Source organism: Anomalospiza imberbis, chromosome Z, assembly GCF_031753505.1.
Source record: "Anomalospiza imberbis isolate Cuckoo-Finch-1a 21T00152 chromosome Z, ASM3175350v1, whole genome shotgun sequence".
Taxonomy (NCBI): domain Eukaryota; kingdom Metazoa; phylum Chordata; class Aves; order Passeriformes; family Viduidae; genus Anomalospiza; species Anomalospiza imberbis.
Genome location: NC_089721.1, coordinates 35,727,676 through 35,752,778, shown reverse-complemented (window position 1 = coordinate 35,752,778; position 25,103 = coordinate 35,727,676). Strand labels below are relative to the sequence as shown.

Below are 25,103 nucleotides of genomic sequence, written 5' to 3'. Positions count from 1 at the left end.
AGCCAATGAGCAGGGGATGCATGAAGTGGTAAGAGGGCTGAAGATGCATGTAAGGAAGGCCAGGTGAATAGAAGGGCCATGCATTGAGGTTTTGATTGCATGGGGTTGCAGGGGGCCCTCTCTAAGGAGAGAGGCCAGGAACTGCTTTGTGCCAGACACAGCTGGCTCCAAAACAAATCCACTGTAGGACACGGCTGAGCCTGTCAGCCAAGCTGGTGATGTCTCATGGATAATGCTTTGCAGAAGCATGTGACAGAGTGGACAGAGGAAAAAACCTAGAAACACAATTCTGTAGACACCAAGGTCAGCAGAGAAGGAGGGGTAAGAGGTGAGCCAGGCACTGGAATGGAATGGATTCCCCTGCAACCCAGTAAGACCCCTGATCAAGCAGGTTTATCTGCTCCCAGGGAGGACCATGCTGGAACAGGTATGTACATTGCATATGCTTGAGGACCCCATTCTACTGCAGGTAAGTTGAACGCCTTGAAGGAAGTTGCAGCCCATGAAGAGCCCACCCTGGAGCAGGTTCCTGACAGGAACTGTGGCATATGGGAGATCCACACTAGTACAGTCTTATGCTGAAAAACTCCAGTATGGAGAGGACACACAATGGTGCAGTTTGTGTAGCACTGAATTCCATAGGGGGGACCTCACACTGGAGCAGGGATGAATAAGGAGCAGAAGGGACTAACTGTTACAAACTGACCTCAATCCTGAGATTCAATCCTTCCTATGATATTTGACAAGGGAGGAGGTGGAAGAATTGGGAATGAAGATAAGCCTTGGAAGAAGGTGGATATGTGAAAGGGAGGGGTTTGGGTTTTGTATTTCTCACCATTCTACTCTATTCTTAAATGACAACAAATTAAATTAATTCTCCTTAAGTGAGTCTATTTTGACTGTGACAGTAACTGGTGAGTGATCTCCCTTGCCTGTGTCTTGACCGTTAATCTTTTCCATATTGTGTTCTCTCCCTAGCCTCTTAAGGAAGGGGAGGTGACAGTGGTAGGGCAAGCATATGGCAGCTGGTCAAGGTCAACCCACCATAAAAGTAAATTCCACACAGATCTACTGTGTTATCACAGAAATAGTTAAGCATAAAAATTGGCGAACACTTCCATAAAGCAGAATTTTCATCTTAGTCATGTTTGCCCTCTTCAAATCTCTATCTGACAGATATGCACCACAAGCCATTTTCATATTATCAGTGGTAGAGTTAAGGTAAAAAGTAGGACTCAAGCTCACATAGAAAAATTAGGTTCCCAAATAAACTCATTTCAGCTCCTGAATCAAGTTCAAGCTACTGAATTCCAGTAAATGCTTACCATTGTCTGAGTGATCTTTTTTGGGAACTTCTATATGTTCTGTAGACTCTGATGATTTACTGCATACTACTACAAAAGATTCTTTGCCAGAATCAACTTCACTTTCATCATTACTCCACAATTCTCTGGTAAATTTATCATGGTCTGGATGTCTTTTAAAGTCATCATAGTCCTTCTTCAATCTAGACCTTAAAAATAACAAAACTAACTTTACTAAAAAAAACCACACTTTTGAACAATAATTTTATTTGTATGTTCTGCCAAACAAAAAGTTGGTATAGATTTAATTGCCTGTGCCCTTCAGATAATTACAGTGTAGCCCTGTCTGCAAGTCTCTAAAACCAAAAAATGTGAAATGATAGCAATGTCCCTTTACCAAACATTACCAAAACTGAATTCTATTTCATGAAGTCCTCTAACAATAGCAAAAAGACTGAGTCAAATGACCATCACCATTTTACTCCATCCATATTCCTTTCCCTCCTTCATCCTTCATGTGACAAATATACCTGTATGGACTTGAGTATTAACTGTAAAATGTCTACTTCTTACTTTGAAGGCAACCCCAAGAAGAGAATCAAGTCAATCTTGTTTTTCTTAAACACATCATGCCTCTGGCTCAGCTATGAGACTGTAATGTAACTTTCTCCTTAAGAACACTTTCTTATCCCTGGCCCATTAGAACAGCTGCTGCTATCAGTTCCATAGGTTCACACTCCACTAAAGAATGTGAATATGACAGAAATACATATGTACTTCACTCATTTGAACACCATTCAGAAACACACCCACTTACCTTGATACTGCTAACCTCTACATGTTTTCATTGTCCCTTCTTCTGAACCATGTTTACATGGGCTGTAGTGGCTATTTTAGTGTATGAATACATTGAACTTCTGGATTCAGCTGGTACCAACACAATGCCCAGAAGGATTATTTAGGAAATTAATAAATAGATTATAGCAATTAACACCTTGTGTGGAATAGAATCTAGACTATCCTGGACCTAACCCTTATGATAATAACAGTAAGATCTTAAATTTACTCATTGTTCAGCATTAGTATAACAGTTGTTTGCACTGAATGCAGCAATGGCCAGCTGCTCTCTGTGATATGTAGAGGGAGGAGCCAAGATTGATGTCACAGCTGGTAGGGCATGAGCCTCAGCCGTCAGCAAGCTATTCCACTCCCCCTGAATGTGGCCACAGGGCAGGCCTAGGGATGGTAACTGGCTTCAACCAAGAGCCCAGATCAACAAGCAAGTTCCTGGTGCTGAGACAGGTTTGAGATCAAACTGGGAAGTCAAGTCAAATTTTAAGATCAGGATGAGGTGCAATGATGGCTGCCAGGGTCAAGACCCAGTTGAGTGATTTCTGGGCATATCCAGAGTGATGCCGCAGATACAAGGTCAGTCTGTGGGTCAGTCCAGATCAGCAGGATCCATGGCCAGGCACTGTAACTGCTGTAGTTGAGCTGGAAACTGGCACACTCCCAGAAGAGATTGAAGACTGCAGAATGACCTGAAATGGGATCCTGGGCCCATGGACAGGTGGCATAGATGGAGGGCCAGGTGGGGCTTCAGTGAGATCTAGTTGTTTACTCCCAGCTTTGACACTCGCACTGAGAGCAGACACTGAAGCCTGTATGACGAGGTAGTGTGGACAATACTTCAACTCTGTCATCAGGATTTTGAGCTTGAAGTCTAGGTGTGGAAGAACTATAGGAGCACACCAGGGAACTACTACTGTACTGAAGTTTGTGGATGTAATTTCCTTTTTTCTTTTGAGGAATTTCTGCTGTGAGGCCAGTGAACAATTGTAATCAGCAGGCACAAGTAACTTTCCCTTAAACCTTGCTGCTATTCAAATACAATTCAACATTATACTCTGTCATAATCTTGAAAAGACCAGAGGACCTTTCAGAAGGGAAAGAAAATGATTTTGATCATAAAGTCTGCTCCTACTAGTTAAAGACAATAACAGAGGAAGGAAGGAAAAGTCCAGACTCTTAATCTATACTGCGGTTGCTGGAGGAAGAAGTGTTACCCACCCTTCACAGCTTAGAAGTTAAACACTGTTATTCAACTAGTAGATGTTAACACCTTGCTGAGACACCCTGTAGACAGAGCAGCTGCAGTGAGACTTATGGGGGAACTGATGTTTACACCACTATAGCAAATTTTGCTCAATTGCCTTTTCCCTTTTACATGACACCTTTCTTCACCACCATCACTGGTGCTACGCAACTGCGTAGCAGCTGCATAATGAATCAGACCAAGACAGTGGCCTAGAATCCCCCAGCCATCTTTCTTTCTCCCCATGATTTGTAAACATCATTCTTCAGATGGACCTGGTCCCTGGTATGTTATGTGTATGTCCAAACGGTTATGTCATGGAAATACTCAGGCTTTCCTCATTGAATAAACTAGGGTTACAGCCTTAAACATACATACTAAAAACACAAGTGGAATTCAGTTAATTTCAGAAGTTACCTTGCACTCCAAGTGCATGCTTCTCTAGCTACCAGCACAGAAATACATAAGATCTCAACTACCCTTTTCTAGACTAAAATTTACTCCTATCAATCACAGCTCATATATAGCATTTAACACACTTTGCATGACAGTTCTGTGTTCTATAACCACATTGATGCAGCACTGGCAACAAACAGAAGCTGGAAGCCACTGTGCTCCTAGAAAGTTGTCACCTTCTTACTATTACTGAAACTTCATGGGATGTGACTGGAGTGTGACTATTGATGGCTACAGGCTCTCCAGAAGAGACAGGTGAGGAAAGAAAGACGCAGAGAGGTTACCCTGTACATCAGGAGGTAGACTGAGTGTGAAGAGCTGTCTCTGAAGAGCAGCCATGAGCAGGTCAAAAGCCTGTGGGTAAGGATCAGGGACCGAGGCAACAAAGGGAACCTTGTGGATGGTTTTAAGTACAGACCCCTGAAAAGGGACCCTACTGATGAAGCCTTCTTGCTCCAGCTACAGGAGGCATCTTGCTCACAGGCTCTTGTCCTGCTGGGGCACTTCAACCATCCCAAAATCTGCTGGGAAAGCAGCACAGCAAGCTGCAGGCAAGCCAGGAGACTCTTGGAAAGCATGAGGGATACCTTCTGGACCAAAGGAATAGACAGCAGCCCTACCAGAGGGGATACAATCCTGGATCTGATGGGCACCAGTGTGAGTGAGCTGATCTTGAGCATCAGGGGTGGAGGGAGTCTGGGCTGCAGTGATCACGCATTGCTGGAGTTTGCAGTCTTGAGGGGTATGGGCCAGGCGAGGAACAAAGTTAGGCCCCTGAACTTTAGGAAAGCAGACTTCCAGCTCTTCAAGGAGATAGCCAGTGAGATCCACTGGGAGACTTCCCTCAGGGACAAGGCAGTGGAACAGAGCTTGAAGGAAGTCTTCCACTGAGCGCAAGAGCTGGCAATCCCCAGGAGCAAGAATTTGGGCAAGGAAGGCAAGAGAACAGCTGGGCTGAGTAGGGAACTGCTGGTCAGACTGCAGGGAAGGAAGCAAATGGACAGGCAGTTGAAGCTAGGATGGGTGGCCCAGGAAGAGCTTGAAGAGACCTGGAAGAGATCAAGTTTGGTTGTGCAGGGTCAGGATGAGGAAGTCCAAAGCAAAACTGGAATTTATCTTGGCAAAGGACACAAAGAATAACAGAAAGGGCTTCTCCAGGCATGTCAACCACAACAGGAAGGCCAAAGATGGTGACCCTTTCTGATAAATAAGGATGGAAACTGGTAACAATGAATAAGGAGAAGGCTGAGGTACTCAGCATAATTTTGCTTCAGTCTTCAAGGGCAACATTTCTTCCCAAACCTCTTGAGAGGATGGACAGCAGGATAGGGATTGGGAAAATAAAGTCTCTCCCTCTCTAAGCAAAGATCAGGCTCATGATCACCTGAAGAATGAAGAGAGGGAATTGGCTGATGTATTTGCCAAGCCACTCTCCATGATATTTGAAAAAATCTTGGCAGTCAGGTGAAGTCCCAAGTGACAAGAAAAAGTAAAACATTGTACACATCTTAAAAAAAGGTTGAAAGGAAGACCCTGGGAACTACTGACCTGTCAGCCTTACCTCTGGTGAGGAAGATCATAGAACAGACCCTCCTAGAACCTGTATTAAGGCACAGGGAGGTGATTTGGGACAGTCAGCACAGCTGCACCAAGGGCAAGTCCTGCCTGACAAATTCAATGTTCTAGGATGGACTGACTGTATCAGTGGAAAAGGAATGGCTACAGCTGTCATTTATCTGAATTTCTGTACAGCTTTTGACATCGTCCCCCTACAAGATCCTTGTCCCTTAAACTGGAGACATTGAGATTTGATAAGCAGACCATTAGGTGAATAAGAAATTGGTTGGATGGTGGCATCTAGAGGATAGTGGTCAATGGCACAGAATCCTGATGGACATTGGTGACAAGTGGTCTCCCTCAGGGGTCCATACACAGACCAGAGTTATTTAATACCATCGCTAGTGGCATAGGCAGAGGGATTGAGGCCTTCTCAACAACTTTGCAGATGACACTAAGCTGAATGGTACAGATGGGATGGGATGCCATCCAGAGGGACCTAGGCAAGCTTAAAAATGGGTCCATGGGAAAATCTCATGTGTTTTAACAAGGCCAAGTGCAAGGTGCTGCACCTGGTTTGGGGTTTCCCTCAGTCCCAGCACAGTCTGGGGATGAACAGATCAGAGCAGCCCTGCTGAGAACGGCTTGTGGGTGCTGGTAGATGAGAGGCTGGACCTGACCCAGCAATGTGCACTCACAGCCCAGAAAGCCAAATGTGTCCTGGGCTGCATCCAAAGCAGCGTGGGCAGCAGGGCCAGGGAGGGGATTCTGCCCCTCTGCTCTGGTGAGCTCCCACCTGCAGTGCTGCATCAGCTCTGGGGTCCCAGCACAGGAAGGACATGGACCTGTTGAAGTGAGTCCAGAGGAGGCCACCAAGCTGACAGAGGGATGGAGCACCTCTCCTGTGCAGAAAGACTGAGAGAGATTAGTCTGGAAAAGAGGCAGCTCCAGGGATACCTAATTGCAGCCTTCCAGTACATGAAGGGAGCCTTCAAAAAAGCAAGGGAGAGAGACTTGTTCAAGAACTTGTAGTGAGAAGACAAGGGGGGATGGCTTCAAATTGAAAGAGAGTAGGTTTAGATTAGAAATTGGGAAGAAATTCTGAAGTGCAACCATGTGAGGCACTGGAAAAGTTGTTAAAGCCCCATCCCTGGAAGGCCAGATTAGTTGAGGTTTTGAGGAACCTGTTTTACAAAAGGTGCCCCTGCCCAGGGGGACTGAAACTGGATGATCTTTCAGGTCCCTTCTAATCCAAACAATTCTATGATTCTGTGATTTGACAGACAAGAATACTGAGAACCAAACCATTCCACAACAGAACTTACAAAAAGGGTAAAATCATAAACTTCACATACTGGAAAACTAAATTCTTCCTGACAGTAATACTATCTGCCATGTCTCCAGAAGTATTCTAAATTGTGAAAGACAGGAAGAAATTAACAGCTAAGGAAAATGAACAGGAATGAGAAGAGAAAGGAATAGGAAAAACCCAAAATTTGTACATGGATCCATTTTGAAAGCAAAATATTCAACAATTTCCCAAATTTCCAAAAAAGAATTTTAATTCAAGGATGATATTCACACAATGAGCTACTGAGGAACCAATTTAATATCTTTGGTGTTATGTTTATGTGTTTTTTTAAACATAACACCTTTTACACTTTCCAGCATTAGCTCTGCACCACAAAACAGTGTAACTTGCTTCCTTCACACTCAACATTTAAGAATCCTCTTTCCCTATCCTTTGTCACAGAATTCAAGCCTTTAATCATTTCTTGCTTTTTAATTGTCTACATGGCAAAACTGAAGTACAATTATAGCAACAGCTGTACGGTTAAGAGGCAAGAATGGCACTGAGCTTCAAGACAATATCTAATCTCTCCATGATTTATAATCAGAGTAGTACCTTCACTGTTACTAATACTTGCACTTTACTAGATTTAAACCTGTTACTACTCACTCATATTCCTTTGACATACTTCTTTCCAAATGCTTTTCTAATTTACTGTGCTACTAGGACCTCAAAACAATGCATCAAGAATTCTTCTTGGAGCAATTAATTAATAGTTAATTTAGGTAACTTTACATAGTAAGTAGTCCAGTATTCTAAGAAGCCCTGATATAGCTCTCTAGAGAAAGGTTTTCAGCATTTCTTAACCAAATAAGCACAAATACAAATCCTATCCATCTTGAAACATGCTATTGATCAGCATGCTTAAGGATTCTAGAGTGTTTTAGAGGGAAAAAAACCCTACCGGATTAAGTTCCAATTTTTTTTGGAGACAGTAACTCTGGAATATAAGATACTTCTTCCAACTAAAGTACTGCCAGTGCCCCTCTCCTCAAGCTATATTAATTTTATTTATTTAAGAAGCCAACTTATTGATCAGTATTTAAATGGTGAATTTGGTTCTGTTTCTCATCCCATGCACCATTGTTAAAAAAAAAGCAGGTAATTACCTGTTTCTTTGAAATGCTTTAATTAGCTTTGGTTCCCATGGTAACAGTTCATTAAGCAGTCGTAACAACGTACAATGCAATTCCTTTACTGCTTGCTTCCGGTGGAACCATCTTCCCTGAAAACATAAATTCCATTTATTTATCATTGCATTAGACCTAAATCTTGTTAGATTGTACTAGTACTACAATAATCCTCGTATGTGGATATAGCATATCCAGGAAAAAAACTAGAAAACAAGAATAGAAACTTCCAGAGTTACATTTACTCTTCCAGAGTTACATCTATCTAGGACATTATTACTTTTACTTTAATACTACAGAGGGATAATGTTCTAGTTGGAAAAGTAATACTGCAAGGACGCTCACTTTTTACAGGTCAAAATTAAAATTGAAACAGGATTCTACAAATACACCATGTGCTTAAAATTACTTAAATGAGTAACTAACATGGGTAGTAATCCATTCAGTTCAGGGAAAACAACCACATATGTACACTTTTCCGAGTTAATATTTTGACAGAAAATTGCACCACAATCTCATTTAAGAGAAGTGCTATAAATTATAACATTATTATTTGCAAAAGAAACCTTACTACAATTTTCAAGGATAAAAATCCCAACATTTTTCTGTTACATTTGATTTAAAGTTCTAGAAAAATAATTTTTTTAAAGAGAAGTTTAGCAAATTCATCATTTATGAATCAACACACTATGCAGCAAAGATCAATTTTACAACATAAAATCCTTTAAGCTTTTAATTCAAACATATTATTAAAAGTTTTATTTTAGAAACTGATATATGTTACCATATATTCATGTTTTCATAAATCTAGAAAGTTTGAATAAGGAGAGAACACATTGGGAAATGACAACCATGCTGGCCATGGTGCTGCAGAACACACCCTTTAACACTCACACATAACCCTAGTAAATATTTCTTCCCAAAATTTTATTCTGTAATTCATGGCATAAAAGGCTGAAAAATGTTATAAAAGAGATGTGGTATAGTACTTCTGCCACTCTATCAACTCTGTGCATTTTATGTAAATGAAGATTTTAGCTCTTGACTGGTCAGAGAAGATGTAAAACACTAAAGAGATTATGTTTCTGCAAGAAAAAGAAGCAAGACTCAAGCACTTATTCATTTAGTATACATATTTAGCTTTTGATAGTGCACATATCCTTCACAACTTCCTGTGGTCTAGCACACCAATAAAAGTAAGACAGGAAAATCTAGATAAAGCTTGTCACAGCTGCCTTTCATCAGTCTACAAGAATGATTTTCCTAAGGATTTTGGACAATTTCTCTCTACACATTTCAGCAGATCTCTCCAATGTACAGCAAGATCACTCAGCTTGAATGCTTGTTTGAAGACCAGGTATCTATTTTTTTATGGATAATCATTTACATGTTACATAACAAAACAAACAGTTACCTTCATTCTTCAATTAAAATTACAAAAGCAATTATTTTAAGTGGGATCATTATGCCACATTACCACATAATGATCAGTGTTGAACACACAGACAAGCCAGTAAACTGTATTATAATTTCCTTCATTTGTGGCCAGTCACATGCATAAAACCTGTCAGTAATCACTACAACAAAAAACAGACCTTGTGCATACTGTAATCTACCAGGGCATTTTGTATCATCTATTAAAGTCAGCAATCAACAGAATTAATTGTTAATATACAAAAGAATATTACATGCGCAGATTTATTTTTCTTGTAAGGTAAGCAAAACATCGTGCAGACTTTTAAAATAATGTATTTATATACTACAGAGCATTAGTGCATTGTCTCAAAACAAAAATCAAATAGCAAAAATAAACAATGCTACTACTATTGTGAAATAGAAATGCTGTACATGCAGTTGATATAGCAAAGAAAATGTGTGAAAATGTAATATTAAAAATATATGAAAAATCACTGCAAAGTAAAAACCCCAAGAAATTATTAATTTCTGAGCCTAATTTGTCTTTAAATAAGGCTAAGATCTTGGCTTAAGTAGGAAAAAAGGAGTATTTATGAGAAAGATAAGTGTCAGCTGACCACTGAATAAATTTGAAGCAGCAACTGTTAGGGAGCCAGCACATGTATATTGTTTAGTCAAGAACAGACTTCAAGACTTTACTGACTTCATTAATACTTCACAGAAAAACAAATATATTATTTTTCCCTCTGCTTACAAAAACAAACATAAAAAGCTAGCCAATTCCTGCCCCCTAATTCTACAGGATTAGCAGCTCTAGTTGGAAACCTGTCTCTAGTGATGTCCCCAAGGGCTCAGTACTGGTCCAGTATTGTTTAACTGTTCATCAGTGACTTGGATGAGGGGGCAGATGCCTCCTTAGTGAGTTCACCAATGACACAAAGCTGGAGCAGTGGAGCAATACCCCAGAGAGCTGCGCAACCCTTCAGAATGACCTCAACAGGAGGGAGAAACAGGCAAAGAGGAACCATACTTCTAAGTAATTTCAGTGAAAATTTTATAGCAACATAATTTTTAAAAACATAGATTAATTCTTTCCCTTTGTCCCAATTACTTATTTTTCTTAGTGGGGTTTTAGAATTGACAATAAACCTGTTAATGGAAGCCTGAACAAATTTTAGCCATGAGAAGAATCTTTTTTCCTCAGAAGTTGTCAGGACAGAACAGTATAGGCCAAAAAAGGCTGGAATAAAAAATAAAAAATCCTTCTCTCTAAATTATTGTGGTTTAGTTGATTTTCTGTGCAAACAGATAAATGCTAGGTGTTATTATTTCTTAAATATTAAACAGTAAAAAAAGACATTTAAAACATTTATATAATCTTAAGATCCATCACAACAAAATTTAGCATTTCTTTTCATATGCAATTTGATTATGTGACAAAGTCCTGTGTTTGTCTTTTATTCAGAGGGGAGAAAGGCAAATCAATATTTGATAAAGCTATGACTTAACTACCTATTACATAGCTGCCCACTAATTTCTATAGATAACACACTTGTTTTCACGAATATCTGTGTTGTAAATTCTCAAAAATACCAAACTATATATTATAAGAGATCAGCTACAAACTGAGGCTTAGGAGGTTCAGGCTGGACCTCCAAAGTATATTCATCAGAAACATACATCACTTGTTCCTTGGGAAAAGAGGCCAACTCCCACCTGGCTACACACTCCTTTCAGGCAGCTGTGGTCTCTCCTGAGTCTCCTTTTCTTCAGGCTCAACACCCTCAGCTGCCTCTTACAAGATTTATGTTTCAGAGACTTCATCAGCCCCATTGCCCTTCTCCGGTCTCATTTCAGCACCAAAATGTCCTTCTTGTAGTGAGGGGCCCAGAACTGAGCACAGGATTTGAAGAGTGCCATTGGCCTTCTTGGCCACCTGGGCACTGCTGGCTCATGTTCAGCTGCTGTCACCAGCACCCCCAGGGCCTTTTCCCGTGAGCAGCTTTGCAGCCACTCTGCCCCAGCCTGTGGCACTGCCTGGGGTTGTTGTGACCCAAGGGCAGGACCCAGCACTGGGCCTTGTTGAACCTCACACCATTGGCCTTGGCCCATTGATCCAGCCTGTCCAGATCCCTCTGCAGAGCCTTCCTGCCCTCCAGCAGATCAGCACTCCCACCCAGCTTGGTGCTGTCTGTAAGCTGACTGAGGGTGCCCTTGATCCCCTTGTCCAGATCACTGAGAACGATATTAAACAGAATTTAATTACCATCTTGTTCCAATTAGTGACAAACAAGACACTATTTTTTTCTGGAAACACAATATAAGGTATTAACACAGGAAAATAACAGAGGAGAAAAAGGACTAGACAGAGAAGTATAAAATGTGACTTTAGGCTATGTCAAGTTACAAGTAAATTTTAAAAATGCAAACACAATAAAAATACATTTTACAAATGGGCTGAATGTTTACATTTAAATGCCGAGAGACATTCAACACATTCAACTGAAAACTTACCTTTTAAAATAAGGTTTCTGACATCCAGAGCAGCCAGGAAATGCTGACTCCACTCTCTGTGATCGATGCCCCAACATACACTATTCTGGCATACTTATCATGGAACCCCAAAGCAGACTGGAGCCAGGATATTGATAGATGGGGTAAGGACTGAACTTTTTATATGAGTTTTTGTTTTGCTTTTAAATAAACACACACACATAACAGCACAATATTATGCAGTTTTATAAGATTGTCTGTAATCTTTGCGTTATATCCCAGGGACATAAAGTAAAGAAAATTAATAATCTTATAAAACCATGCAATATTGTTGAAAAGGGGTGGTGGTGGAGGGGAAAACTTACCCTTAATAGGCCTGCTCCATTCTGCTGTGGGGTTCTGTGGTATGTGTGACATCACCAGTCTAGCGTTTTCTAGTGATATCACACAGAGAGGGAGTTGGTGATCTCCAGCTGCTTTGGACAACAGATACCTAAAGAAAAGAGATCAGTAACTTTTTCAAATCATATACGGATTAATGTTAAATGTTCTTAATAACTAATTTATGGGCCAAATACTACAATTTCAGGCACTTCCAGTTTTGACTGAGTAAGAATGCATTACAAGATCATGTATTCATACTATGTAAACTCATCTGTCATTTAAAGTGTTTTAATTTTGAAAATGCTTAGAGTTACCTTCTACAGCAAAAGTTCCTGTGAGTCAGTATCTTGCATTTTACTTTCAGCAACATCATTCTGAACATTATAATTATATATCGACAGCTAACCAACCTCTGATAATCTTTGAAGACTGGGATTAAGCAGAGTCAGAAAGAATGACTTGTAGTAAATTATAAAACAAATTCACTTATGACATCTCCTGATCAATTTTATCTTTGAGCATTTACCATTAACTAATGAGAAGTCCTGACTCTAGCATGCACTTCCATGACCTATATATCTGATCACACCAAGTTATATCCTAAAATGATCTCATACTCTCTTCATTCTACTATAAGCAAATAAAGTAAAACAAACAAAAAACAACACCAAAACAAAGTGCAATACATTTCTTGCTATCAAGACTGTTTTTGTCTTCTGATTTAGTTCATTATTATGAAATGGTTTTCATTCAGATGTTTAGTCACATTCTAATTTTCTTTAGGCAAAATTACTATACAATCATCACAGTGTTGAGCAATATACCATGTTTTTTAGAAAAAAATAAAAAAATATATAGAAACTACATAAACCACAAAACACAAGAGAAAGTTTATTATCAGCATGAGCTTACTGTTGAACCCAGAATAGTGAAATTATCCAGCACTGAATTGTCACGTTTTACTCCTCCATTAGAAGAACTTCAAAGTTATCAACTAACTTACACCTGTGGGACTTACAAAGAAAATGGATGTATGTAGTACCTTAAACTGTTTACAAAACATCTATGATTTTTAAGTTGTACTTAACTCCCTGATGTGGTTTGACATGGAAGTGAATTTTTTCAGAAAGTTAGGGTCAAACCAATCAGTGGCTGGGGTTGGATATTGGCACCTGGAGTGACCACTGAAGGCATGGACACGCCTCTGAGAACACAGGGGGTTAAAAGCAAGAACTCCCAGGGGAACTCTCTCTTTAGTTCTGGTCATCGGAGAGTGCAGACTCTCCCCTACCCAGCCACAGGCTGGGTGGGGGAGGGGAAGCCATGTGGCCTGGTCGAGGTGGGCCAGGGGCTGAAGGACTGGAACCGGGCCAGCTCCTGTGGACGGAAGGGTGGAGAGAAAGAGAGATGTCTTTGTTTCCCCCCGCCCAAGAGGGAAAGAGACAGAGAGCCTGACAACACCTGGAATTTGCCAACAGAGGAGAAGGAGAATGGGGGGAAAGGTGCCCAGCCATGGGAGTTGGAGTTCTGGGCAGAGATTTCAGCCATCTGGGGAGTCTGAGACTTTTAACCCTTTCCTGGGAAATGAAGGCTTTGTAAAACATTACTCCTCCTCAATTTGAAGTAGAAGAGAGACAGTCTGGGATCTGAGATGTTAGGAGAAGAAATTTTTACGTGGGAGGAGATGATGGAGTGGCTTGTGGCTGGACTTTTCTTGATAGCCATAGACTGAACCAATTTCTCCTGCAACAGACACTGCATTTTTAGGGGGATGCAATGGTGAGCCAATAGACCTGCTTCAGTGTCTACCAACACAAGAGTGGAGTGTACAGAGAAGAGTAGTGGAGGGTGTGATGATGCCCTCTGTCTTCAGGAAGAAGATGATCTCTGTTCATGAGGCCTTCGGCCCGAGGGGAGGAAGAAATGGGGGGGGGGGGGGGGAGGGGGGGTGGGGAGGGGGGCTGTGGTCCCAAAATGAGAAGCTGAACTGTTGTTTCTTTTGGTCCTTGGCAAAGCATCCTTAAATGAGCAGTCTGTCCATGCATAGTGGTGAGAGCACTGTGACATAGAAAATGTCACACTGGCAGATTTTCTCCAGACGGTTGCCATGTGTGACATGGAAACACAAGAGGTGGCAATTGTGTTTCCTGGGGGAGTCTATGGTGCAAGAGAGACTCCTCTCTCCCTTGATGGACTGAGTGTTGATTATCTGAAGGGTGGCAGTTTGATCAGGAATCCTGGCTGGTGTCTCACTGTGGTTTGCTCGAAATTGGGTGAGGGGAGGAGGAGTGTTTTGGAGGGTTTTCATTCTGGATTTTGTGTGTATGTCTTTTACAGTAGAAGTAGCTTAATAAAGTCTTTTTCCTTTATTTCTAAACTTGGGCCTGCTCTGCTCTGTTCCTGATCTCATCTCACAGCATTTATTTTGGGAAGGTGTATTTTCATGGGGGGGCGCTGGCATTGCACCAGCACCAAACCATGACACTCCCTCTCATATACCTGAGTATATTTCTCTTCTTAACTCTGGATATACAAGTGTTTCTGTATTCTTCAGATAAGTGTCTTAAAAGCAGCTGTTTTGCTAGTACTGTGTGCTGACAGGAATGCCTTGAATTATTTCTTCAAAACAATATACTAACTGACCAAAATCCAAAGCATTGTGAAATCTTCTGAATATACAGTATTATTTCTGTGACAGAAATGTATGAGTACGCATTCATCTCTGATACAGAACCCACACTTTCACATTTGGAACTGTAGAAAGGTATATGGCAAAAATGGTTTAAAGAAAGCTTCTCCAAAAAAATACATTTATTGGAGATTTAGTCAGTCACACACAGAAAGGCATGGAAGATCAAGAGAAAATAGTTGTGAAAAAAGTAGACAACAAAGACAGAAAACTGGAGAAGCTAAGAAAAACTGTGACTAGGAAAAAAAATATTGAATGCTAGTGAGATAAGCCCAAGTTAAAAATATCAGAGGAGACAATCAAATATCGTGGAGAAGATTTAAAAAATTGAAGCCTAAAATTGGCCTTATTCATTTATATTATACAACTAAATACTACAAATGCTCCACATCTTCAATCTGTCCTCAGAAGTACAAGAAGCTGCATGGATGAAAATGTGTAAATATCTGTCTCAAAATTCAGTATTTTGGGCTCATATTAGTGTTTTCAAGAGATGCAGGCAAGACATAGAGAAGCAATAACAGTATTTGGAAGTGACTAAAGTACAAATATAAGGATAGAGACCTAGAAAGAGAGTATGTAAGATATGTAACAGATAAAGGTACATACTAACAGAGAAACTAAGCTCAAATTAAAAGAAAATGTTTCAGCTGCAAGACTTGAAGTGTATCAATTAATACTCTTGAACCCAAGTATTTATTGGTTTCTCTTTTATTGTTTTGGTTTCTCTTTTATTGCTCACTTTAACTGCAGTTTGAACCTGCAAATGGGTGTGCATACACAGATATCTCAGATTATAGTATTTACTGTCTGTGTATACATCTATGTAAATACAGTAATGCTGATGAAAACAAGTATAACTGAAAACCCTTTACATGCAAAACTCCCAAGCATGGCATATATTTCACTGGGGAGGGAGGAAGTGGTCAGGAGAAGAGGAGGCAGGAATGGGAAGAGGAAGTCAACATCTGAATAAAAACTGAATAGGATTTAACCCAATAATAAAAATGTTTCCCTAGGCCACAAATGAGAACACACAATAGGTTTTTCCACTTAATTGCTTGCAAAGTTGAGGTCTGAATGACTAAAATATTAGTAAGAGCCCTATTTTTGATGATTACATGAGTTTCTACTGAAGTTCTTCAGAAGTCCCTTTAGATTCTTGTCTAAACATAGTTTCCCTGCCAAACATTTTCAAACACGTGACAATATTTCTTATTTCTTCATTGAACAGACAGAGAGTATTTTAGAAACTTTTAAAATGAAGCATTTTGCATTATTTTTCCATGTATTAACATATTTTAAAAATAAAATGTAGAAACAAAAGAAAAAACTCAGAAAGTAGTCTCCTAGGTTAGATACTTAGACCTCATGAACAAATTTAACAGCAGCTTATTTGGAATCTCATAAAAAAAAAAAAAAAAAAGACAAGGGAAGTATGTTCCACCCTGGATCAATATACTCCTTTGAATAGCCCCACAAATTAATTTGTCTGAAGTTCTAAGTATTTCTGACCTAAACCACTGGGTTTTTCACTTTAAATTTTCAAGTGTACTCTGAAATATATATTTCTGCAGGTGACTTAATCCTGCTGAAAACCTCAGTTTCTTTTCAGGCCTTTTGACTCCCCTCCTAGAACAAATATCCATTTCCAAAGATAGACAAAGGCATTCAACCCCCTGGGACCATCTCATTATAAGCTCCAGGAAAAATAGCAGAACACAAGACCTTTAAAAGGGAGGATTTCACTAATTTTAGCTATTGGGGTATTATAGACCTCTGCAAACAATAAAGCTTTTTCTCCAAAACACAGTTTGTTGCTACCTTGGTGGGGGTCCTTTGACTAAGTAATTCTCCTTCCCTTAACCTTTGTCTGACTTTTCTCTCTCTCTAGGGATGATGCAGTCTCCTTCTCAAGAAGGTACTTCCCATTATTCATTTTAACCTTCTCAGCTTAACTGTGGGAATCCCGGGCGCCAGTCTCACTTCTTGCCCCCTACACAGCTATGCATTTATCCATCAGGCTTAGAGGGCATGATTCAAATCCAACAGTGCTGGCAAAATAAAGTCTTGTACATCAGTAAACAAGAAATCTTTCCATGTTCATGTTAAAAACTTCATTCATTTTACTGAAAATTCAGCTAGCATCTGCAAAAAAGCCCTAAGTTCACTATTATATGCAAGCACCTGCAGTCCTGTAACTTTCATGATACACAGTGTCAAGTAGGGTTTGAAAAAATAATAATAATAAAAAATTCTGCTATGATATGCAACAGTTATGTACATACAACTGACCAACTAAGCAGCTTAATTAACAGTTTCATGCACACAAAAAATCCTTCACATCACATGAGAGGCAGATTATCTGAAAGCCAGTAAGATTTCCATTCACACTGCAAGTCCCACTGATTTGACCAGACACAGAAGACCTAGGTAAAAGTGGGATCCAAAATGCCAGAGACTGATAGTTGTTATCCTGCGTACTGATCCAATAGAATGCACTACTTTACTGCCTCTTCTCATAAAAGAAATTTTCTGTATTAGATTGAAGTCTTTATGTGATCCTAAATATACTAGCAAAATGTTTCCCTATCATGTGTGTTTGTCAAAAATTATTTTTTCAGCAATACCACTGCAAGTGTGGAATTAAGCTACTTTGCATATCTTGGTCAATTTGCTAGTTATAGAAAATTTCTAGGAGCTCACATTCAACAAATGGCCATGAATATTATATATGCAGTCTAAATTTTCAAAAAAACAAACAAGAACTAAAAATTCAATAAAATATCAATAGAATTTTTAGCCAGTATGTTCTTCTATTTTACTGACTGCTTGTAATTTTACCCACACCTTATCTATGTAAGTATTGGCAACAAAAGAGACCTAATTTCTACTAGAATCTAATTTTCATTGCTGTAAATTCAGGGGTTTTTCTATTGATTCAACCTTTACTACAGTTTTTAAAATGAAAAGATGAAGTGTCATATGTCCTAAGCAATATACAAGAGGTAGAAGACATACTAGCTTAGACATTACTTAAGGTATCACTAGGCAGTGAACAAAACATTAAACTTTAATGCCTTTAAGTCCCCTTTCTGCACTTTTCACATTATTTCCTTATATTTATATTTCCTTCCTTTATTTCCTAATGATTAAGTCAGGTACAATAGCAAATCTGACAGATTTCTCCTCTCCCTCTGGATACATAATATGTGGTAAGGAGAGGATTTGTTAAGGAGCTGAAGGAACAGACTTTTTAGAGCACCCTGAAAATAATATCACATACAACTTCAAAATCAGTCCTATTTTCTTTTGCCTGCATATGGACATTTCTGTTCTTACAATGACCACCTAACCTGTAGCAGAATATAAGCACAGGTATTTGTGCAACTCCATGACAAATTGCATTAGAAAACTGGTCTGGCTTACGAACAGTTCACTGGCAGAAATAAGTAGTTAGGTTTATCACAATCTAACTTTCACCATGGAATAGAATTTTGCTAGCCTCTTGCATGGGATGGCACAGAAAACAGAAGCTTCCAGAGACACAGGGAGTAGGAACTATTTATTTGGCAGCAGTTTTGGCTTATGTCAGTTGAAAGCATATGTGAAATTGCAGCATCACTTCAGAACTGTGTCTGGAGTTCAAGTACAGAGTTGAACTCTTCAAAATTAAAGGATTTAGGTCAAATTTAATTTTCCACTCTAAACAGACACAGCAAACTAGCACAAAGCAAATCTCATCATAGGTATAACAAACTCACCAGAAATCAAGAAAAAGCACAAGGCTTTTTAAAAGGAAAAATACTACTCATAGCTAATTCAAAAGACAATACAGGTACAAAAGTAGAGAACCAAACTGTTTTAATCAACCAAACAGTGAAAATACTTTCCAACAGGTTTATTATTTCATTGTTGTAAAAGGAACCTGTAGAAATGCCCAAACTTAAAATTATCCATCACTTTCTAATACACAACCCTATTCTAATTTTATTTTAACTTGCCAAACAAAAATATGCCATGTGATTTGTTGTCTCAAGTTGATGTTGTGAAAATTATCAGATACAACCAGTCCAACTACCTACAAAACATGAGGGAAAATAGTGTAAGTTTATTCATACTAAAAAGTCCCTGTAGCTCAGCTTTTTCATTATAGTCTCCATTACTTCCAAGTTCTGGAGAAGGAATTCCTTTTACATACTCTAGAATGGTCTTCAATGTAACAAAAGGGAGGTTACAACTAAGAAAATATTATACTTGAAAGTCTCAATTTAAAGTTAAATAAGCTGTACTTCTAAAATATGATCGCATTTAATTTAACAGTAAAGCTTGCCTTGAAATTTTCCTCAGTAGCATGTGCTAGCAACTACTACATCTGAAATTACCAAGGAGGTTAGTTGTGAAGAAGAAAGACTCCTATGGCTTCACTCATGTCATTATTGCAAACAAAAATCAATATTAAATTACCATGAGGTAATAAGAACATCACAATCTTTCACTTAAAACAAGAAAGAAGTCAATGAACAACATGTAAGTGCGATAATTAAAATAAACTTTCACATTAGGTCAAATTTCCATTATCAAATTAGAAAATTGTTTTACTTAACAGAATATGCACTTCAAAAACATGGGACAAGCTCAATTCTGGATGCTTCTGATACTGCCACTGTCATTTGGTTAGAGCTGAAGAATAAAAGTCTGCATTTTCTCCAGTTTTTCAGACATCAAACATAATGACACATGGTGTTAGACTTCAAAAATGAAATCCTAAAGACTTCCCTTACAAAGCAAAACTTCATTTTAACAAGTTCAGATTTATGACTATTCACCTAATTTAACACTTCCCTACTTGAACGTTTAAAAGGTAAATATAACATTTCCCTGAATAATATTTTTTTCAAAACCAGTATCTCACTTTACTGTTTCCTTATAACCACTTCTTCAGCAATTAATCCTAACCCTTTTTCTTTACATAAAATTTCTAACAACACAAGTGTTTAGAGACACAGAGTCATGATTTGATAAGTCTATAAAGACACAACAAAAGATTGTCCTTACCTCACAACTATTGAATGCTGAATGAATTGTATCTTAATTCCCCTGTACTTAACAGTTTGGGTTTTTTGAGATGGTGCAATTAGAACTAAACATAGTATTCCTGCTGAAGTCATGCAACTAACTTAGATAATGACATTATCAAATTTCAGTTTAAAGTGCAATTATGACATAGTTAGCATTTGTCAACCCTTGAAGAAGTCATGTTCCTACAGTTTTACTAGTAGACTGAAAGTCTCACCTACACTAAGATTATTGATATGCTGCTGCATATCAATATACTCTATATGCTATTTAGCATATCTATACTCTAATTTTTGGGGTTTTAGCCTATTGCTGACATAGCCTTTCTGATAACCTCTTGGCATTCTTATGATAAAACCAGTTTACAATTTAGCAACTACAAAATAATTTCAAGATTAGGCTGGTATTACTCCTTTGCCTACATTAACAATTATGCTAATTGCACTGATACTTGTCTTTCAGAATCCTAACTTATTTGTCTCTCTTCTACCACAGCTCTCTCCCCTACTGAAATAATTTAAGAATATATTGATTCTTCATTAGACTATAAACTTTCACTTGAATTAAAAGCGGCCTGATTTCCAACATAGAAAAATCAACACTTCTAACTACTTTTTTTTCATAGAAATGTCACCATAGAAATGCCTACCAAAGGTTCAACAAACAGAACTACAATGAAAAAAAGTAGTAAGAGTTCCATAGAGAGCTGTTTCAATGAGTACTATTCATGTATTTAAACCCATCTACCATTTTAATAAGAACCACTGCCTTCTACAAAAGGCATGCTGGATTCTCTTGTCTGCTACTCCTTTGAGGTTTTCAGTTGCATAGACTCAGTGATCCAGTGTATATTGGTAAAATTTATATCTCAATCCCATATCAAAAGCCAGATAGCATGCTTTCTGGTACAAATTCCTTCAATAAATACTAAACAAAGTAAATTTTAATAACACATGCAAAAAAGAGGAATTAAGAATTCTAGCTCACTAGAAATTCTGATCAACACTGCATAGGCAGATATGAGAATTCTATCCTGTAATTATTTGTTGGTAAGAACTTGCCCTCAGGGCAGAAGAGTCACATGTTTAATGGAGATGAACTACTCATTCTAAGGTATTACCACTATCTATATTTTCTTTTGGCATGGAGAAGTGCTAACACAGGTACTGAATTCACTTACCATAAAAACATTGAGAACAGAGCATTACACACAGGAAAGATTACAGTTTCCAGGTATCAACCTTAAGATGTTTCATGAAGTTACTGAAGAGCATAAAAAATTCAGTTGACAGGCCTCAGCAAGTAACTGACACTGTTTCATATCAATTCAAGAGAAAGCTTTTAATGTCACATACCGATTTCTTTTTAATGTCCTCCAGATCTTTGAGTTCATTCTCAATCTTTGTGATTAATTCCCTGAGTTCATCAAGATTAGTGCAAATAAGCTAAAAAAACAAATGAACACAAACACTTGGTGATGTGGGACTTGGAAAATGTACAGTGAAATTAAATAAAATTTAAAAGCACATTATTACTTAGTGCCACCATTTGATTTGTATTTTCTTATAGTATTTTTAATCATAAAAAAACCCAAATAAAAATCAGGATTTGTTGAGAAAAGGAAAATCTAAGTAGAAAATACTCCTATTCTTCAGACATAAACCATATCTCTACCTGTAAGCTTCCATTTCAAAATGTAGGCATTTTCTTAAAACTTCTGTGAATGACAACTACCAAATTTGTCTCAAGTACTGTGATGACTTAGAATAGCTCTGAGTACCAAACAATCCCCTGGCAAAACAAGTACACTATCTTTGTAGTATTCTGTGTTTATAATATATTACACTCGGTACAACTTTTCTTGAACATAACTTTATATGCTTACACAGAGTATTCCATCCTTGGATATATTCAAAAGAAATTTGGATCTGGTGATGTGGTTTAGTGGTTTAGTAGTTTCGGGGTGCCAGGAGTAGTGCTGGGTGGACGACTGAACTGGATGATCTTGAAGGTCTCTTCCAACCTTGATGAGTCTAAGGCAACCTAGTCATCTACCAAATCTACCTACTTAATGTATGTTTTGAAAAAGTATTATATTCTTCTAATTCTTGTCTTTAGAAATCAGCTTTTTATATTTTTTCCTTTTAGAAAATGGATGCTAATTTCTTGAAAAAATTGCCAAACAAAGGTGATGTTTTGTCTTACCATCATCTGGGCAAGTTAAGACTTAAAAACCTAGAAATTATTAAGATGTTAGGTTCTTTTGGCTTATGTTATATTAAGACTTGATTCTTCTGAACACCCTTAGGTGGACATGTTTTCCTTTTTACTGAAAACATGTAGCAATAATTTCAGAAAATGACATAAAAAAACCCCATGCAAAACATACCCCCACAAAAATGTTTTTATCAAACAACTGCTAAGCATTTTTCCCAAATCAGTAGTTTATAAGAACATATTTTTACTTCAAATTCAAGTGCAGTTTTAGATATTCAGCAAATTCATATTAGAAGAAACACTTTTGCTAGTCACTATTAAAACATTGAATCAACACTTTTAGCAAAGTAAATTTCAGAAACTTCTAGTGCACATGTGCCATTATTTTCATAACATTGTGTACATTTGAATCATTGAGGAAATGGAGTGACTCAAATCAAAGTTTACCATTTTCACATGTATTAAGTTTAGAATAACAAATTAATAAGGAAATTGGCAGTGTCTTGCCACAGACAGTGTATGCAAAATTTACTTGTGAAAGGTATCTCTCTTAACCTAGAAAACAGAATGGGTAACTCTATGGGTAATTAGGTTCAAAATGCATGTCCTGCACTTAAGGAATCCCAGATACCTAAATTATAAACTGAAGCGAAATACTGTCTGTGTCCGGCCTGTGAAGAAATCTATGATACTATAGTATTAAGCAAAAAAGTGCTTCACAAAGTCCTTGACAAAAGTCAATAAAGGCATGGATAAAGGTTTTTCCTACATAACTATAATCCAATTTTTGACTATACACCTGACAAATCAGTTACTAAATTCTATTGTTGCTTTTTATTTTCTCCTATGAGACCAATTCAAACTACATCAATGTGAAAAACAATGCCAATAAATAAATTTTAATTGCCTTGGGGCTGGGGGTGACAGGCAAGAGTAATCAAATCTCTAGTGGTAATTTTCATCAGATGAGATGTACATTTGAGGGTCACAATTGTGTGTCAATTGCCTACTGATAAAATAAGGAAGGTAACAGCAGCTGAGTTTGGAGGATTTATAGTAAAATTTAGTTTAGTGTTTTAAATACTCCAATACTGAACTGAAAAGCACTATAAAAAGGGTTCAGGAAAAAACTTTGATTTTTTCATTCACAGTATGATTTGAGAAGGGAAAATAAAAATGCACACTGACTGGGAAAAAGCTAATTCTCTCATATGGTTAGCATTTCCTATCTTAGAGAATGAAGCTAGTGTTTTCAAGGAAAGATGAAAAGAACAGTGATGAAAATAACAAAGTGTAGTGTACTTCACACATTTTGATATGGACTCTAGATGCTATTTCTCCCAATGAGATTCTTATTTATATTTCAGTGTTCTTCACTGATGGTTGGTAATTGGTAGAACTTAGTGATTCAATTTTCTGCAAATGACATTGCCTCCTAACTTGTTTTGTATGTTTTAATGGGTAAGTTAATATGAAGGCAAAAAAAAAAGGTATTAATGTTACAATCTAATAATTTAGTCACATTTTGGTAGCTTACTGGTAGTTTCACATATGGTTCCTGAAGAAGATGCCTTCTAATAATCTATCATGAAGAAAATAATCTGAAGTGAAAAAATATATCCATTTTGAATTATCAAAGAGAATGAAAGATTAGTTCCTATCCTCTAGAACACTACATGGTGGCTTAAAGATTCAGCCTGTAAATGTTTACATTAATGTAATCTCATTAGTTGTCCACATGTTAACTGCAACAAAAACACCATCACATCTGGCACAGTACCTACTACACAGAGACTTATTTTTCATAGGCAATAAACATCCGATTTTTAAATTGTATTCCAATTGAAGTGGAAGCTTCAGATATTCAGTAAAATTTCAAATTCAGTGTTCAACTTTCATATTATGATGCAACCTCAGACCTCAGTAATGTCTCAAAGATCCTCATTTACTCCTAGGACTTCAAGGAAGAAAGACAAAAAAAATCTGCCCTGAACTTTTTAAGTGAAGACAGGGGGCTCAAGCTCCATTCCAACTTGGGACTCTCCTGTAATCAACTTATAAATGAACTCTTTAACGTCATAGAACCTAGTGTATTCCCCAGATCATTGATGTTCTTTCCTTGCCCCCTTAACTTCAAATTTTTTGCAGAATCTTAACTCACTTCAACAGGGTCTCATGCTTTATTTCAAGTTATTTGTGTAATGACTGTTAATTATAATTGTATTTCCTATGAAGCTGCTCTTTTATCACTGACATCTACATGTGGAAAATGTCCAGATAGCCCCCTCTTGAGATATGCATTTAATACAGACCATAGATGATAAAACTGAAATTACCAAAGACACACTGAAACAGAGCATGCATGTTCCTTATCACCTTAATTATCACACATGTAGGTCTATACAGCTATGTGTGAATGTACATGAGGCGAAAGGAAAAAAGGCTAAGTGAAGCACTGGTTATCAAACCTAAATGTACTCTGAAACTGGGAAAAAACCTCAAAACACATTAGTGTCTCCTGTACAGCACTATAACTACCTTTAATTTCTTTAAAATGTTAATAAGCAACAGTAAAAAGAAGCTCAGAACTCAGAATAATAAGCAAGAGACAAGTAAATAATCTATGAAGCTGTAAACCCACCTCTCCAATAATTATCAAAATATTAAAACCAGAATTTGGGTTTTGTGCATTTTTATTTGGTAAAAAGAATTTAATTTGCATCTGCTTTAGATTTGAGTTTGTGTTGTTGTTTGCAGGACTTTGGGGATTTTTTTCAAAGCAGGCTTGAGCTATATATCACAAAAATGGCATTCTAAATGTTAGATTAAGTAGCACTATTTTGCCTTCTGAATTTTTGCTAATAATTGATTTTTATTTCTGTCACTTCACATATTAAAAGACTTATTAGTACTAATTTACTAGTCTTTAAAA

General features: G+C 37.8%; 1 protein-coding gene across 5 annotated transcripts in view; it reads right to left on the bottom strand.

Annotated features, from left to right (window-relative positions):
* Positions 1–25,103, bottom strand: part of BRD10 (bromodomain containing 10) — a 53,214-nt gene that overhangs the window by 8,683 nt on the left and 19,428 nt on the right. For 2 of the 5 annotated variants that reach the window (XM_068176813.1, XM_068176810.1), the window contains 3 exons: positions 21,310–21,399; positions 7,873–7,988; positions 1,326–1,513 (listed from right to left, as the gene is read on the bottom strand). In XM_068176813.1, the coding sequence (XP_068032914.1) occupies positions 1,326–1,513; positions 7,873–7,988; positions 21,310–21,399 (394 nt within the window). The remainder of the gene's footprint in view (positions 1–1,325; positions 1,514–7,872; positions 7,989–21,309; positions 21,400–25,103) is intronic. The other 3 variants (XM_068176811.1, XM_068176812.1, XM_068176814.1) reach the window with 2 other exon arrangements.